Consider the following 19,636-nt stretch of genomic DNA (forward strand, 5'->3'; position numbering starts at 1 on the left):
ATTCCAAGTGGGAAGCATTCAAGGAATTAATCGTGGAAGCTACTAAAAGTTTCATACCTATTAAGAAATATTGTTCGAGGTTTAGGCCTAAATGATTATCAAATGAACTAATGAGACTCGTGGCAGAAAAGAAAAATGCATGGGTTGCATATAAATTATCAAGCGACTCAGAAGCCTATGGCAGATATAAGCTGATCTGTAATAGGTGACAAAGGAGGTTAGGCAGGCGAAGGCAGACTACGAGAAATCTTTGGCAAAGGATGCTTAGAAAAACAGAAAGGATTTCTTTACTTATATAAACTCTAAAAGGAAGGGGATGAATCTGATTAGTCCACTTGATATCGATGGTTCGACTGTTGATGATCCTGCTTAGATAGCAAACAAACTGAATGAGTATTTTGCATCTACATTCACACATGCAGAATTATTAAGGTTTAAAAATGGCAGAAGGTTATCAAATTGTAGCAGGGTGCTGAATGATTTTGTAATAACTGAGAGCAAAGTGGAGGAGAAATTGTTGAAGTTAAACATAAGAAAGGCACCTGGGGTGGATTGGATCTATCCAGTTATATTAAAGGAGGTGGCAAAGCAACTAAGCAAACCCTTAGCCATAATTATGAGAGCATCCTTGGTCTCAGGGGAGGTCCAGTCTTGGACTTTGTGAATTGGTAATCGAAGGATGACACAAATAATTACAGACCAGTTAGTTTAACTTCTGTTCTGGATAAAGTAATGGAGTCACCGGTTAAAGAATGCATTGCAGGATCATCTAGACAAGACTGCAGCAATAATTCAGACACAGCATGGATTTGTGAAGGGGAAGTGTTGTCTGACAAATTTGATAGGATATTATGATGTGGTTACAAAGGAACTGGATGCAAAAAATAATTTTGATATCATATATTTGGATTTCAGGAAAGCGTTTGATAATGTTGTACATTGAAGAGTACTGTACACATTGGAGCAGAATGGTATTAAGGGTAAGTTGGTACAATGGATAAAAGGATGGTTGAGTGGGAGAAGACAGAGGGTGGTAATCGATGGGTGCTGCTCTTTGTGGACTAATGTTTGGGTCCTCTGTTGTTTTGTATATTTATCAATGATATTGATGAAGGTATATCAGGCTTAGTGTCGAAGTTTGCAGATGATAGGATTGTTAATGACAGTATGCTACTGCAACAGGATCTAGAAAATTTGGGCAGATGGGCTAAGAAGTGGCAACTGAAGTTTATCCTTGACAAATGCAAAGTACTGCCTATGGATAGAAGTAACCCCAGAGAAACGTACCAACTCTGTGGTACTACACTTAAGGTGGTAGAAAATGAAAAAGACCTGGGAATAATTGTGCAGTCAGATATGAAGTTTTCTGAGCAATGCAGACGGGCTGCCAGGGCAGGTCATGGGGTTTTGTCAATGATATATAGGAATTTTGCTAGCAGGGAAAAGGAGGTGATTGACCCTCTGTATAAGGCAATGGTCAGACCACGCCTTGAGTACTGTGTACAGGTCTGGAGGCCTCATTTTAGGAAGGATGTAGATTTGCTTGAACGTGTACAGAGAAGGGCAACAAGATTGGTGAGGGGAATGAAGGGATCCTCTTACCAAGAGAGGCTTAAGTTCTGCAAAATGTAGTGGCTGGAGACTAGGCACCTGCGTGGTGTATAAGGCCTTGAATGGGTTGAGCACGCTGAATTCTGATGGGATACTTCCACTTGTTCAGATTACGAACCTAAGGGGCCATAAATTCAAATTAAGAAAAGACATGTAGAATAGATGTGTGGAAATTTGCCTTTAGCCAGCGGGTGGTTAATTGCTGGAACAAACTTCCATCTGTCATTGAGGAAGTGATAGGTTAAATAAATTTAAGGAGGAACTGGACAGGCATTTGGAGGAAATTGGTGTGATTTTTTTTTTTTTTTTCTGATGCTGCATAAGCTCATACACTTGCTTTCTTGCATCACATGCCACTACTACTACTACATCAGCATGTTCGGGAGACAAGTAGAGGGAGTAATACTCTTGATTTGATTATCAGTAGTGATTCTTCGTGCATTAAGAATCTGCAGATAAAGGAACCGCTAGGTGGCAGTGATCACAGTGTGCTGAAGTGGGATTTACTCAAAGAGGTAATTATCATCTGGAGTAAAAGGAATGGTTTTTACTTTTGTAAAGGCGACTACGATGGTCTGAGACTGTATTTAACTTCTATACAGTGGGACCAACTGATGATGTTACCAGCAGCAAATTCAAAATGGGAAGCATTCAACGAATTTATCTTGGAAGCTACTAGGCTTTACATTCCAACTAAGAAATATTGTTCAGGGTTTAGGCCTAAATGGATGTCAGATGAACTAATGAGACATATGGCAGAGAAGAAAAATGCATGGGATACATATAAATTAATGGGTGACATTTAAGCTTATAATAGATATAAGCTGGTCTGTAACCAAGTCACAAAGAAGATTAGACAAGCTAAGGCAGATTATGAGATATCCTTGACAAAGGATGCAAAGAAAAACAGAAAAGAGTCCTTTACCTATGTAAACTCTAGAAGGAAAGAGATGAATCAGATCGGTCCACTGGATATTGATCGTTCAACTGTTGATGATCCTGCTCAGGTGTCTAACAAACTAAACGAGTATTTTGCATCTACATTCACACATGAGGAGTTATTCAGCGAGGGGAATGCCAGAGGTGTATTCAACTCTAGCAGTAAGCTAGAGAATCTTGTAATAACTGAGAGCAAAGTGGAGGAGAAATTGTTGAAGATAAACACAAGAAAGGCACCTGGGGTGGATGGGATCTATCCAGTTATATTAAAGGAGGCAGCAAAGGAAGTAAGCAAACCCTTAGCCATAATTATGAGAGCTTCTTTGGACTCAGGGGAGGTACCCATCGACTGGAGATGTGCAAATGTGACCCCAATTCAGAAAGGAGGATCAAAGGCTGACATTAGTAATTATAGACCTGTGAGTTTCACTTCTGTTCCAGGAAAATTAATGGAGGCACTGGTTAAAGAGGCAGTGCAGGATCATCTAGACAAGTCTTTAGTTATAGCTCGGACACAGCATGGTTTTGTTAAAGGAAAGTCTTGCCTGACCAATTTGGTTGGATACTATGGTGCAGTCACAAAAGAACTGAATGCAGGGAATAACTGATATTATATATTTGGATCTTAGAAAGGCTTTTGATACTATTGCACATGGAAGAGTGCTGCACAAATTGGAGCAGTGTGGCATTGGAGGCAAATTGCTGCTATGGATAAAGGGGTGGTTGAGGGGGAGAAGACAGAGAGTGGTAATCAATGGACACTGCTCATCATGGTCTAATGTTATTAGTGGAGTCCTTCAGGGTTCAGTGTTGGGTCCATTGTTGTTTTCTGTATTTATAAATGATATTTATGATGGTATATCAAGCTTAATGTCCAAGTTTGCAGATGATACAAGTTTGGCAGGGTTGTTAAGGTCCAGATCCTGTTGCAGTAGCATGCTGTCAGTAGTGACAGTATGCTACTGCATCAGAATCTGGAAAGGTTGAGCAGATGGACTGAAACAAGTGCTGCTGGAACAAGTACAGAGAAGGGCAACAAGATTAGTGAATGGAACAAATGGTTGCTCTTATGAAGAAAGGCTTAAGTTTTGCAAATTACAGTGTCTGGAGAATAGGCACCAGTGACATGATCTGATAGAGGTGTATAAAGCCTTGAATGGTTTGAACATGCTCAATGCTGATGGGATTCTTCCTCTTGCTCAGAATAGTCACCTGAGAAGGCATAAATTCAAATTGAAGAAAGACCGATGTAGGATAGATGTGCAGAAATTTGCCTTTAGCCAGCGGGTAGTTGGTTGGTGGAACAGACTTCCAGCCGTTGGTGTGCAAGTTGATAGCCTAAATAAATTTAAGGCTCAGCTGGATAGGTATTTCGAATGAAAAGAGGGGTGAAATGAGTTTTTTTTTTTTTTTTTTTGGTTTTTTTTTGGCTGATGCTGCCTAAGCTTGCTTTCTTGCATCATATGCCTATGCTAATGCTAATTAACAGGAGAGACCACTTCTACAGGGATGGGATACCCTTAAATAAGAAAGGGTGCAAGAATATTTGCTGAAGCTATCGAGGCAGTGTTAGATGGGTTGGAAAACCGCTAGCGTGGGGGAGATACGCCGACTAATAGATTAACAATGGCTGCAGGCAGGGGTGAAAGTGATTCTTGCACTGCTTCTATAGGAATGAACAGCAGCCTGGGAAGCAAGGTGCTAGGAATTTCTAGAACTGCTGGAGTCATAATGGAACAAGTAAATACATGGGCTCTGTTTGGGTATCTAAGAGTAAGGACAGGTGCATGTATACCTGCATGTACACCACTGCTAGGAGTATAGTAAATAAATTGGAGGAATTTAAAGTGGTAGTCAAGATGCAAAATGTAAACAGTGTTGCGATTTCAGAGACGTGGTGTCACTCAGATATAAGGGATCCAGATTATGAATATGGGAAGTATAATGTATACAAAATGTCAAAATGTATTTGTTTTATGGTAGTCTCCAGGTTTTCCCCCCATTAGTCGCAGTAGTGTCTGTATGAGGCATGTGCCAATAACGGCAGTGGTGGGTGTGAAGTGGAGTGGTGTGTTTGTTCTGTTGAGTGTTGTTTGCCAGCTCCTGGCATCTTTGCAGGCATGGGGCATAGAACAAGTTTGTTCACTGCCCCCTGCCTCCCATCCCTAGCCACGAGGAGGCACACCAGGGTGTATACAGTGAACTGATGGTATGCCCAGGAAGAGGTTCCTCCAGAGAGGTGCATCCCCCAAGGCCTCCAGAAAAAAAAAATGATTAAACGAGCTTGGGTTACAGAAAGGAGAAATGGTAGGAGGAGTGAGGAGGTACAGTTGAGGCATTCCCACAAAGAATTTGAGAAGTGAAAGTAGTTGGACAGCAGGTGAAGGTGGTAGCAGGTTTCTTCAGTTGGGTGTTGAGTGTAGTATTCTGCATCTTCCCTTGAAAACAAACCTTGTCTGCAAAATTGGCGAATGCCATGGTCTCTACTGGAGACCAGTTGTGGTGCTTCTTCCAAGCTGTAAATTTTGTTTCCAGATGTAGTTCTGTTCTAATGTCCACGTAGATACGACAGTCATAGATTATATAAGACACTGTTTCTGGGAGGCTGCAGGAGCAATTTTGAAAGCCCGAGAGTGAACAGCTTGGAGTTGATGCTTCCATGCCCTGTCAGCAGGAATGTAAGATTTAGGCCTTGGGTGAAATCATTGAATTTCCTGTTTTGTAAAGATCCTAACCAGTGGAAGGAACTGAAATATAGTTCTTCCCTAGTCTGATTTGGTCCGTTCCTCTTGCCAGGCCTCAGTCATGGCTTTTATGATACTGGCTTTATCTTCTTTTGGTGATATTTCTAGATTTATGCTGAAGTTGTTTATCCTAGCCTGTATTTGTCTTCTTCTGTGATATTGTAGGTAATGATAGGCTACTTCATACTGTATCAGTAGTTTGCCGTTGATGACTTGGAGTGTGACCATAGACCCTTGAAGTAACAAGGAGGAAAAAGCGTTGGGCCCGGAGCAGATAATATCTCCTTAATAGGCTATGATTAATCTTTTGGCCCCAGGTGCTGGCTGAATAGTAAATTATCAGGATGAGAATACTCTCATAATAAAGGACAGACAGGATAGGAGGGGTTATACTCTTAGTTAAGAACAACATAAAATCTAAGGCAGTGCATCCAATTGACATGGGTGGCCAATGCTAAGTCAGTTTGGTGTGACATAAGCACTGGGAAAGCAAAAATGAGAGTAGGAATGTGTTATAGGCCTAATGACTCTGATGACTAAAATGAACAGCTGTACAGAGAAATAGAGTGGGCTAGTAAATCAGAATGTCTTATAATGGGGGATTTTAACTTTCCAGATATTGACTGGAACTTGTGGGTTGTTCACTCACAGACTGCCAAGACTTTTTTGTATTTATTGGATGACTGTTTTCTGCAGCAAAATGTGCAAGAGGCAACCAGTGGGAGAAATACTCTTGATCTCGTTATCAACAATGATTATTCATGCATTAAGAATCTTCAGATAAAGGAACCACTAGGTGACACGAATAATTACAGACCAGTTAGTTTAACTTCTGTTCCGGGTAAAGTAATGGAGTCACCGGTTAAAGAATGCATTGCAGGATCATCTAGACAAGACTGCAGCAATAATTCAGACACAGCATGGATTTGTGAAGGGAAAGTGTTGTCTGACAAATTTGATAGGATATTACAAAATCATTTAGCTCCCTGTTAGAGTTTAATATGCTTCTGTCCTCCACTTCCCTACAGAATTCCTCATGTGAGTGTAGATGCAAAATACTCATTCAGTTTGTCAGCTATCTGAGCAGAGTCATCAACGGTCGAACCATCGATGTCAAGTGGGCCAATCTGATTCATCCCCTTCTTCCAGAGTTTACATAAGTAAAGAAGTCTTTGCTGGTTTTTTTTGCATCCTTTGCCAAAGTTTTCTCCTAATCTGCCTTCGCTTGCCTAACCTCCTTTGTGAGTTGACTACAGACTAGCTTATTTCTTCCTGGCTGTGTGTATATATATATAGGGTGTCCCAGGAGGAAAGGTCAATATTCCAGGAGGTGAAAGGATAGGTCATTTCCAAGATAAAAGGCATTTGAATATTTATTTTTCAAGTGACAAATTTGGAACAGTTTATAATAAATTTTCAAAATTGTAACCTTCAATTCAATGCACTTTTCTGCTCTCATGAGAACATCGCGTGTTGCTTGTGTAAGTGTATATTCATGTTCCTTTATATGGGCAACAGCATCCATTATGCAAGCTAGCAGATCATCTCTTGTATCCACCTTTCTTCTGTACACTTCACTCTTCATCCAACCCCATAAACAAAAATCTAATGGGGTTAGGTCTGGAGATCTTGGTGGCCAGTTAATGGCACCACCACGACCAATCCACCGATTAGGGAAAATTCGGTCCAGATGTTGCTTCACACGTCTGGTAGAATGGGAAGGGGTCCCTGGGCCCCATCATGCTGAAAGTACATAGCACACTGTGTGGCCAAAGGAACGTCTCTAGTTGTTTACTTAATGTATTTTGCAAAAATTGAAAGTAATTGTGTCCTGTCATTCGATGTTCTAAAATAATTGGACCTATCAACAGGTTATCAATCATACCACACCACACATTGATTGAGAAACGAATTTGGAAATTTGTTTCCACTGTACCATGTGGATTCTCGTGCGACCATCAATGAGCGTTACGTGTGTTGTTGATTCCATTCCAGGTAAACGTGGCTTCATCAGTAAATAGTATTAATGGAAGCACTTCACGATTGGCATTTAACCAATGAAAAAAATTCAAGATGCGTGGCACTGTCCCCTATGTGAAGATTTTGCACATGCTGTGGGTGAAATGGGTACATGCTCTCTTCATGCATTGTTCGCCATACACTACATCAAGTAAAAATGTGCAGCATTTTTAGCAAACACTTCTACAATTAGAACTGACAACTGATGCTACTCACTGATTCACTTGCAGTCTAGTTCTGTCTTCATATGGTGTCCCATATATATATGGGACACCGTGTGTGTATATATATATATATATATATATATATATATATATCTGATTAAATAAAATACATCTGATATTTAAAATAAAATAAAAACATCAGCCAGTAGTACGGCAAAAAGGTAGAGCGAAACACAACGTAAAATAATATAAAATAAACAAACAAGGAAAGGAAAGTAAGGGTAATAAGACAAAAAAGTAGTCGATAATCCCCTGTATAATTTAGTCATTAAACCCAATTAATAAAAACGATGTAATTTTAAAATAATGCCAATTATAAATAATTTAGCGGTTCCTCCCCAGAAGGTACCAGTTCCAAAAGACGTGAAATATCACCAAAAAGGGGGTTAAAGAAACTACAAAAAAAAATATCCAAATGATAGACTGACCATCATGCCCCATATCGACAGAGGACCACGAGGCCAATAATGGTCATGGAATCGCTGCATTTCAATCGTCATACAAATCATCGCAAAGGCGGAAATATCGAAGAACCAAACCACCCTACCATTCTCCGATAGATCAACCAATGCAGAGTATTTGCATGGCGGTGGTCCTTATGCAGCGAGAAATAATCTATAGAACAGACAGCACTCTAGATCAGAGCCACACCACTGACATAATGTAAGCTTAACCAGCTTATATAATAGAAAGAAAAGAATAGATGGCAGCACAGGCGCTGCTTATTTAGCATATCAACCCACTACTGCCACTAATTATATAATGTAATATAAAAGTTAGGCAAAAGGTAATAAAAATAAATAAAAATATAAATATAAGGCTATCATTAGAGGCAGCAAATGCAAATCCTCCACATGAAGCCTAATTATATCTGATAAATAAAATACATCTGATATTTAAAACAACCCCGGGGGCTCACATCTAGTGAGTATGGGCTTGGCAAACCCAGGGTCCTGAGCTGGATATCATCATTCTTCTCTTTCTTGGTGATTCCTTTCTACTTCTCTCTCTCTCTCTCTCTCTCTCTCTCTCTCTCTCTCTCTCTCTCTCTCTCTCTCTCAGGGGGTAACTTGGGAATTTTTTTTTTTGGCTGTTGCAGCATAAGCCTCAGGCTTCCTTGTACCATATGGCCATTAATAATAATAATAATAATAATAATAAAATAAAAACATCAGCCAGTAGTACGGCAAAAAGGTAGAGCGAAACACAACGTAAAATAATATAAAATAAACAAACAAGGAAAGGAAAGTAAGGGTAATAAGACAAAAAAGTAGTCGATAATCCCCTGTATAATTTAGTCATTAAACCCAATTAATAAAAACGATGTAATTTTAAAATAATGCCAATTATAAATAATTTAGCGGTTCCTCCCCAGAAGGTACCAGTTCCAAAAGACGTGAAATATCACCAAAAAGGGGGTTAAAGAAACTACAAAAAATTAAAATATCCAAATGATAGACTGACCATCATGCCCCATATCGACATCATTAAACCCAATATTAATTGGGTTTAATGACTAAATTATACAGGGGATTATCGACTACTTTTTTGTCTTATTACCATTACTTTCCTTTCCTTGTTTGTTTATTTTATATTATTTTACGTTGTGTTTCGCTCTACCTTTTTGCCGTACTATTGGCTGATGTTTTTATTTTATTTTAAATATCAGATGTATTTTATTTATCAGATATAATTAGGCTTCATGTGGAGGATTTGCATTTGCTGCCTCTAATGATAGCCTTATATTTATATTTTTATTTATTTTTATTACCTTTTGCCTAACTTTTATATTACATTATATATATATATATATATATATATATATATATATATATATATTTTTTTTTTTTTTTTCATATTCTGATAATAAAATTAAATTTGTTAGACTTTAACAGTGTTTTTTTAACAAAACTTTCTAGCGATGACCCGACAAACTAAATTAATATAAATTTAAAATAAATAAATAATATCTACATAAAATACTAAAACAGATATAAAATGAAAGTGTTAAAATACAATAAAATATGCAGTAGCTTTCAAAACGAAGTGCTACTGCATCTTCATCAAGCTGTTGAAGAGACACTTCTTCTTGAAAGTTTCTGTACATTTTATTAGTTTTGTCCTTATTTTATCGTATTTTAATGCTTTTCTTATTGTATTTTAACACTTTTATCTTGTTGAATTTTAAAGCTTTTATCTTATTGTATTTTAACACTTTTATCTTGTTGAATTTTAAAGCTTTTATCTTATTGTATTTTAACACTTTTATCTTGTTGAATTTTAAAGCTTTTATCTTATTATATTTTAACACTTATATTTTATATCTGTTTTAGTATTTTATGTAGATATTATTTATTTATTTTAAATTTATGTTAATTTAGTTTGTCAGCGGTCGCTATATCTAGGCCAGTTTTCCAGTGGTTTTTTTTTTTTTTTTCCATTTATAATAAATATTTTCATAATGTGCTTTTGTGTTTTCTTTCTTATGATATGCCACAACTTAAAAAATATTTTTATATTACATGATTCTAAAGTGGCAGAAGTAAAAATAGAGGTAGAAATATTAACCTCCCCAGGGTTGCAGTGACTAATAAATATTGTTTTTAACTTCCCTTTGTACAAAAAAATGAATCACAAAATTAATTTTCATTTTAAATGTGCACAGTAGATATAAATTCATATTCTTCAAAAACATTTCCTGAAAATTAAGTGTGTGACTTGTTGCTATTGTCATAAAGGCGTAAAAAGCTGTTGGAAAAGAAATTTTGTATTTAAAAGGATGACTGGTATCTAGAAAGAAATGAAGTAGAGCTGGGCTTATTGATTTTTCAAAATATTCTGAAAACTTTTTTGAATCAAGAAATATCCACTTCATACTAAATTTATTTTATTATACAAAATACCAAATTATTATCATTTATATATAGGGTATTTCAATTAAAAGGCAATTTTAGCATGAAATTTTTGAATTTTATGCTAAAACAAGTATAAATAAGGAGTATGTATTACCATTTAATCAAGTCAAAAAAACACTTGTCATGATGAACCGAAGACGACAAATGAAGAGCAAAAAAAAAACACTGACAGGGAAAAAATTGAGTATACTGAGTTATGCAAAGCCATTAGAAAGAGGCTCAGAGAGGACATAAGAAGATTTAACACAAGAAAAGTAGAACAAGATTAAGGGAAAACAAAGGATTTAAATCAGCAGCCATGAGCATTAATACAGAAAGACAAATGATACTGAAACTGAAGAATAGCGATGGTGTACTTATAAACAGCAGAGAAGGCATAATTCAAATAGCAGAAGACTACTATAGAGAATTATACAAGGAGCGAGGGAATGATGCCAGCAGTGGGGAAGATGGATTGCAAAGTAGCAACACATACGACATACCTGATATTCTTCCTCATGAGGTAGAACATGCATTGAAGAAAATGAAGAATCGGAAAACCCCGGGGGAAGATGAAGTTACTGTAGAGTTGTTAAAATTGGGAGGAAGAGACATAACACAAAAACTGGCAAGGCTCTTCACAAAGTGCATTAGAAAAGGTGTGATGCCCAAGCAGTGGAATAATGTAATCATAGTTTTGCTGCATAAGAAAGGAGATAAATCAGAAATTGGAAATTATAGACCAATTAGCTTGTTATCCCACATCTACAAGTTGTTCAAGGGTCATTACTAACAGATTAGAAAGAATACTTGATGAGAATCAACCAAAAGAGCAAGCTGGCTTTAGGACAGGATTCTCAACTATGGATCACCTTCATGTAATATCACAGCTAATGGAGAAAGCAAATGAATATAAAACACCATTATGCCTGGCATTTATGGATTATGAAAAGGCATTGGACTCTATACAGCATAAGGCAACATTTCGGGCACTGGAAAGACAAGACATAGATACCCCATATATTATGATTTTGAAGAAAATATATGAGAGTGCTACCTCCTTTATTAAACTAGACAAAGACAATAGGAAATTTAAAATTGAGAAAGGAGTGCGACAAGGAGACACAATATCTCCGAAGCTGTTTACTGCTGCCCTTGAGGAAGCTTTCAGAAGATTAGACTGGTCGCAGAAAGGAGTCAATGTGAACGGAGAGTACCTAAACCATTTACGATTTGCAGATGACATTGTGGTCATAAACCATGATCCCAAAGAATTAGAGGAAAATCTTAATCAGTTATGCACAGTTAGTAAGGATTTTGGACTAAAGATGAATATGGCTAAAACAAAAGTAATGATGAACAAGTATGCCACAGAAAGGGAAATAATGATTGAAGGAGCAGTAATTGAAAAGGTGGAGTCATATATTTATCTGGGACAAGTTATTAGCTGTAATAATGATAAATGGCTGGAAGTCAAGAGAAGAATAAATTTTGAATGGATAGTATTCAGGAAATATAGTCACATACTGAGGTGCAATATCCCAATTTGTCTGAAAGGTAAAATAATGAACCAATGTATACACCCCACCATAACTTATGGAAGTGAAACTTGGGCACTCACCAAAAGAATGGAAGAGAAGCTGAGAACTACATAGTGAAGAATGGAACGAATTATATTGGGAATCAGACTGTTAGATAAAAAGAGAAACACACGGATTAGGCAGCAAACTCAAGTAAAGGACATTCTTATCAAAACTAAAGAACTAAAATGGTCTTGGGCAGGACACATAGCTCGAAGACATGATGACAGATGGACTAAGAAAATAACAGAATGGTACCCAAGAGGAGCTAGAAGAAAACCTGGAAGACAAAGGTGGAGATGGATAGATGAAATTCATGAGTTTTTGGGTAGTAAATGGATGGCCAGTGCTCAAAACAGAAGGAACTGGAAAGTTGCTGGGGAGTCCTTTATCCTGCAGTGGATTGAAAATGGCTGATGATGATGATGATTACCATTTAGATTTTACAATTTCTAAATGTAGATTTTGCTTAATTATCTGCTTTTTTTTCTTAATGGCATTTAGTCTAAAAAGGTCATTGGTGTGTTTCTGAAACAAGTAAACTTATTTTATTTGAAGGAAATTAGCAAGCCAATGATGATTGTAAGCACAAGAAAACGTGACATTAATTACTGTTGTGCAGCCAAAACATGCATACTGAAAAGCAGAGCAAACATCACATATAACCATCTTTCATTTTTTTTTTTTTTTTTCAAATAAAATTGATTTATGTTCATTTCAGAGAGTACTAGTATGATGCTAGTACACAAGTGACATTTTTTTTCCTCAATGGGAAAACTGTTCAAATTTCCATTGAGATAAAAAAGCAGTTAATCAAGCACGATTTAAATTTAGAAATTTCATAATCAAAATGGTAATACGTACTCAATTTTACATCAAAAATGAAACCCAGATATGACAAAAAGAGTCTACATGACAAAATAGCCAAAACTTAAAAGCAAGGTAGATCCTAGTGCTTTTTAATTGAAACGCTTTCTATTTACATATTATCTAATAGGCTAATATAAGCTATCTTAAAAAAAAATATATATATATATATATATTTTAAGAAATAATGTGTTTGACCTGCAAGCTCTCAAGTAATGTTCGTAATGTAGTAATGTTCCAAGTAATGTTCGTAATGTAGTAATGTTTGATGTGGTTTGACATTAAAAAAAAAAAAAAAAAAAAAAAAAAAAGCTGGACATCTGTTGCCTGGAACTTGTTTTTTTTTTTTTTTTTAATTCAGATACTGAGCATTAATTCATGCATTTATGCTCAGTATTATATTCTGTCTCTGAAGCAAAGGTCGAACTTTTGCTTCCAGTCGTCATACCAGGTTGCCAGACTTTTTCTGTTAGCAGACTTACAGTGATAACCACAAGAATTGCATTTTTTGTTACTGATAATTTTTATGCATTTTATATGCATGAAATAGACAAAATTACTATTGTGATTTCGATTTACTTACAGTGATGAATAGAAAGGAAAAATGAAATCACAATAGTAATTTTGTCTATTTCATGCATATAAAATGCATAAAAATTATCAGTAACAAAAAATGCAATTCTTGTGGTTATCACTGTAAGTCTGCTAACAGAAAAAATCTGGCGACCTGGTATGACGACTGGTATGACAGTAAAATAATAAAAAAAAATAAATAAATAAATTTTTACAAAGCATGTGACTAAAAATTAGAATACCTTTCTTCTGATATTTAATCCACTTGTAAAAGATATTATCCAAATTTGTGCTTATAGTTCTAGCCTTGTTGGTTTATATTGCAGAATTCTCTTGTTGGGTTTGTACCTTTCTTATTTCTTAACATCATAGGTGGTGAAAAATGTCCAACAGAATGATTACATAGAGAACACTAACTTGTTCGCATCTAACTTTTAGAATTACATAATTGTAAAACAATTTTATTATAGAACTGCTAATAACTGCACTATTATGATTACTTGTAATTCTTATTTTTTTGGTTATTTTAATGATAAATATCCCAAAATGTATGGTTTATTTACATCTCTAGCCATGCATACATCAGCTGACGTTAGGGTGCTAGCTCCTCAATAGTCATCTTTAATTTTTGTAGGGAAGAATAGAACACTTGAGTTAGATGTGACAATAGTGAATTGTTTGATTAGTTTAGAAAATCTTATTTATTTGTTAAAATAGGCACAGGGAGATTCGTTGAATGACTCAAGTAACCATCCAGCTGTAATGGAGCCTTCTTCAGCTTCTTCACCAAGGCGAGAATATAATGCCAGCAATATGCAGAAGAGACAAGAGGTATATAATAATAATAATATTATTATTAAAACGAAGTATCACTTCATTTCAATTTAATATAGAATTTATTATTTAAAAATTTAAGATAGAAATTTTTGATTAACATCCAGTAGGCCTGCTTCATATTTTTTATACAGTAAACCCCCGCTATTCGCAGGGGTTACGTTCCTGAGAAATGTCGCGAATAACGAAAACGCAAATACTGAGTTATGGCTCCCATAGTAATAAAGGGGTTCCGTTCCAAAGTATGAAATACGTAAGAAAAACTAATCTAAAATTTTGTCTATGTATTATATGTACCTTCATATTATGACAATAGTATGAATCAGAGCTGTAATACTCAATATGTTCTACGTTGATAATAATATTAGTAAATTAATAAGAGGAGTATACCTCAATATAGTACGTGGAACACTTCCGTATGATACCCACCAGAAATTAAAACAGAAAAAACGAAAAAATCGACAACTTACCGATACATTAAAGTAAAATATAAATAATTAAAGTAAAATATAAATAATTAAATAATCAATTTAACACAATTCAAAATCAATTCAAAACAATTAAAATTCAAATTAACGCAATTAAAAGAATCTAACGAAAATATTCAAAACGATTTTCCTTCCTGAAGCTGACAATGCTTTTCGACCGACTGTCGTGATCACAGGAATGAAAATTACCGAATCAGGCTAAACCTGCAACTTAAATAGTGATTGTGTCTTCGCGCATGCGCGTAAAGGTCCACGCATCGGAGATCAAATATGGCCGCCGAACATTAACAGAATTCTCGTGTAATTTAATTTCAACGGTTTCTGCAATTAATAGTCGCGTATAATTACGTTGAACGTTAAGTATTTTGGCCTCGTTAAATAAAAAAGTATGTTTTTCGTTAATGGCATGAAAGGCTAATTCTGATGCTGCTGAACGAGAAGCACGAACTGAGGCTTCGTGTTGATTTACACGGATATTAAGAGAAAACCGCGTCGAACCCTGATAAGACGAGTCGCAATCACCGCAAGAAATGTTGTATACTAGATCATTAATTTGTGTTGCGAACGCCGAAAGAACCGAGCGATTGTTCAGTATAGTGTGTAACTTCCGTATAGGCCTAGCTATAATCTTAAATTCGGTATCTTTAAAGAATCTGTTAAGCTGTTTGTGCCACTGTTCAACATATGGGACAGAAATAAAGTATTTTTTGATATTACTATTGTTGATTGGTGCAGTATTTTGTATCCTATCCTTAGCTTGTACCCTAATTCGATTTATTGTGTTAATGGGATAACCCCTGTTCAAGAATCTGCTAGTTAATATTTGTATTTCTGAGTCTAAAGCAGAATCCGTCGTTGAATATTTATAGGCATTTAGAAATTGATTAAAGATAATCGATCTTTTGTAGGTGAACGGGTGGTAGCTATTATAATGTAAAAGCATACCGGTGTTTGTGGGTTTTCGATAGATGCTAAATTGTATTTTGTTCGAGTCCCGGGTAAGCGTGAAATTTAGAAAGTTTAATGACTTAGTATCCGTATCTTCCCTTTCCAATGTAAATTTGAGTCTAGAATGAATATTATTAAACGAATGTAAAATGTCTTGGATAGTACTGCTATCGGTAATAACTAGAACATCGTCTAAATACCTCCCATAGTATGTGATACGGGGACGAAAAGGTGTCAAATGTATCTGCTCAATCGTTGAGAGATAGATCTCTGACATTAAGCCACTCAGGCTCAAACCCATTGGTAATCCAAAAATTTGTTTGTACACCTTGTCTCGAAAGGTGATGTAGTTAGCCTCAACTAATAGTTTAATTAAGTGAAAAATCTCCTTTATAGGCAGCTTCGTATAATTAATCGGTGTCGAGTTTTTATTTAACATATCCCAAATAATATCTAATGTGTATTCAACGTTTACATTCGTATATAATGAGGTAACATCTAATGAGAATAAATTGTCATTGTCGCCGAGTCTACAGTCTTTAAGATTATTAAATAATGTATCGTAATTCTTAATCCCAAATTGTATAACCTGTCTAAAAGGTTTTATAATGCTATATACATGTGTGGCTAAGGCTGAAAATGCCGAGTTCCTGTAGGAAACAATAGGTCGAATCGGAAATCCAGGCTTGTGTAATTTTACCTGACCAAAAAGTGCAGGAATATTGTATGTTCTGGACTTCAATTCCTTCAACTGAACCATAGTAATGTAGTCGTTTTTACGATATGTGGTTAACGTTTTATTGTATTGATTTACCAAATTGGTAAACAGTGTCGGGTCCACTTCACAATAAGTGGAGGTATCAGATACAACTGAATCTAACTTATTAATATAATCATGTTTATCTAGTATTACCACTGTATCTCCTTTATCTGCCCTCTGTATAATAATGTCCTTATTTTCTCGAAGTTCTCGTAAAGCTGAACTGTCATGTGTATTCAATTTAGGAAGTCGCGTTTCTTTTATGTTATTCACTACTTGGTTAACTTGTTGAATAAATACATCTTTTTGTGGAACACTACGAAGTCCAAATTCAATATCAATTACGCATTGTTTTTTTGGCAGCTTTCGAGGTGGTAAATTATAATTTAATCCTTTGGATGAAAGTGAAATCTGGTCCTGCGATAGTGTACACGAGGAAAGATTTGTAACCTGTTGATATGTCGGTTCGTTGGATACTGGGTGAGGGGGTGTTCGTGAACTAGCCGACATATTCTGTGGTAGTGCGTTATGTGTCTGTGGGATTTCACTTTTATCCAAAGGATTAAATTATAATTTACCACCTCGAAAGCTGCCAAAAAAACAATGCGTAATTGATATTGAATTTGGACTTCGTAGTGTTCCACAAAAAGATGTATTTATTCAACAAGTTAACCAAGTAGTGAATAACATAAAAGAAACGCGACTTCCTAAATTGAATACACATGACAGTTCAGCTTTACGAGAACTTCGAGAAAATAAGGACATTATTATACAGAGGGCAGATAAAGGAGATACAGTGGTAATACTAGATAAACATGATTATATTAATAAGTTAGATTCAGTTGTATCTGATACCTCCACTTATTGTGAAGTGGACCCGACACTGTTTACCAATTTGGTAAATCAATACAATAAAACGTTAACCACATATCGTAAAAACGACTACATTACTATGGTTCAGTTGAAGGAATTGAAGTCCAGAACATACAATATTCCTGCACTTTTTGGTCAGGTAAAATTACACAAGCCTGGATTTCCGATTCGACCTATTGTTTCCTACAGGAACTCGGCATTTTCAGCCTTAGCCACACATGTATATAGCATTATAAAACCTTTTAGACAGGTTATACAATTTGGGATTAAGAATTACGATACATTATTTAATAATCTTAAAGACTGTAGACTCGGCGACAATGACAATTTATTCTCATTAGATGTTACCTCATTATATACGAATGTAAACGTTGAATACACATTAGATATTATTTGGGATATGTTAAATAAAAACTCGACACCGATTAATTATACGAAGCTGCCTATAAAGGAGATTTTTCACTTAATTAAACTATTAGTTGAGGCTAACTACATCACCTTTCGAGACAAGGTGTACAAACAAATTTTTGGATTACCAATGGGTTTGAGCCTGAGTGGCTTAATGTCAGAGATCTATCTCTCAACGATTGAGCAGATACATTTGACACCTTTTCGTCCCCGTATCACATACTATGGGAGGTATTTAGACGATGTTCTAGTTATTACCGATAGCAGTACTATCCAAGACATTTTACATTCGTTTAATAATATTCATTCTAGACTCAAATTTACATTGGAAAGGGAAGATACGGATACTAAGTCATTAAACTTTCTAAATTTCACGCTTACCCGGGACTCGAACAAAATACAATTTAGCATCTATCGAAAACCCACAAACACCGGTATGCTTTTACATTATAATAGCTACCACCCGTTCACCTACAAAAGATCGATTATCTTTAATCAATTTCTAAATGCCTATAAATATTCAACGACGGATTCTGCTTTAGACTCAGAAATACAAATATTAACTAGCAGATTCTTGAACAGGGGTTATCCCATTAACACAATAAATCGAATTAGGGTACAAGCTAAGGATAGGATACAAAATACTGCACCAATCAACAATAGTAATATCAAAAAATACTTTATTTCTGTCCCATATGTTGAACAGTGGCACAAACAGCTTAACAGATTCTTTAAAGATACCGAATTTAAGATTATAGCTAGGCCTATACGGAAGTTACACACTATACTGAACAATCGCTCGGTTCTTTCGGCGTTCGCAACACAAATTAATGATCTAGTATACAACATTTCTTGCGGTGATTGCGACTCGTCTTATCAGGGTTCGACGCGGTTTTCTCTTAATATCCGTGTAAATCAACACGAAGCCTCAGTTCGTGCTTCTCGTTCAGCAGCATCAGAATTAGCCTTTCATGCCATTAACGAAAAACATACTTTTTTATTTAACGAGGCCAAAATACTTAACGTTCAACGTAATTATACGCGACTATTAATTGCAGAAACCGTTGAAATTAAATTACACGAGAATTCTGTTAATGTTCGGCGGCCATATTTGATCTCCGATGCGTGGACCTTTACGCGCATGCGCGAAGACACAATCACTATTTAAGTTGCAGGTTTAGCCTGATTCGGTAATTTTCATTCCTGTGATCACGACAGTCGGTCGAAAAGCATTGTCAGCTTCAGGAAGGAAAATCGTTTTGAATATTTTCGTTAGATTCTTTTAATTGCGTTAATTTGAATTTTAATTGTTTTGAATTGATTTTGAATTGTGTTAAATTGATTATTTAATTATTTATATTTTACTTTAATTATTTATATTTTACTTTAATGTATCGGTAAGTTGTCGATTTTTTCGTTTTTTCCGTTTTAATTTCTGGTGGGTATCATACGGAAGTGTTCCACGTACTATATTGAGGTATACTCCTCTTATTAATTTACTAATATTATGACAATGTACATAGTGAAATGCAAGCATATGGCATCGAAATGAAAATAAGAAACAATTTAATATTAAATGTAATATTTATTAGAAATTTCAAACAATTCTTTCAAACCAGTGCCTTTGCTAGCAAAAAAACTTATTCCACCAGTGCTATCACCAGTTCCGCTAAAGTGTTGATAAAGGAGTTTTGCCTTTTCACGATTGATGAGTGAACTTAACGGAATTTTATTTTGAGTTCGGCCTTCTATCCACAGATTTAAAGCTTTTTCCATTTTTTCTAATTTAACATCACGAGTTACAGAGCAAATTTTTGAAGCAATTAGCGCATTTTCACGGACACTACGGCGGATTTTTTCTTCCGATTTTTTGA

At 35.6% G+C, this 19,636-nt stretch overlaps 1 protein-coding gene across 3 annotated transcripts in view; it reads left to right on the plus strand.

Annotated features, from left to right (window-relative positions):
* The window catches only part of LOC150083270 (secretory carrier-associated membrane protein 1-like), a 202,693-nt gene that overhangs the window by 22,982 nt on the left and 160,075 nt on the right, over positions 1-19,636 (plus strand). For all 3 annotated transcript variants that reach the window (XM_090377142.1, XM_090377143.1, XM_090377144.1), the window contains exon 3: positions 14,169-14,282. In XM_090377142.1, coding sequence (XP_090233268.1) covers positions 14,169-14,282 — 114 coding nt within the window. The remainder of the gene's footprint in view (positions 1-14,168; positions 14,283-19,636) is intronic.

This window comes from Mastigoproctus giganteus, chromosome 7 (genome assembly GCF_048544385.1).
Source record: "Mastigoproctus giganteus isolate SK-2022 chromosome 7, ASM4854438v1, whole genome shotgun sequence".
Taxonomy (NCBI): domain Eukaryota; kingdom Metazoa; phylum Arthropoda; class Arachnida; order Uropygi; family Thelyphonidae; genus Mastigoproctus; species Mastigoproctus giganteus.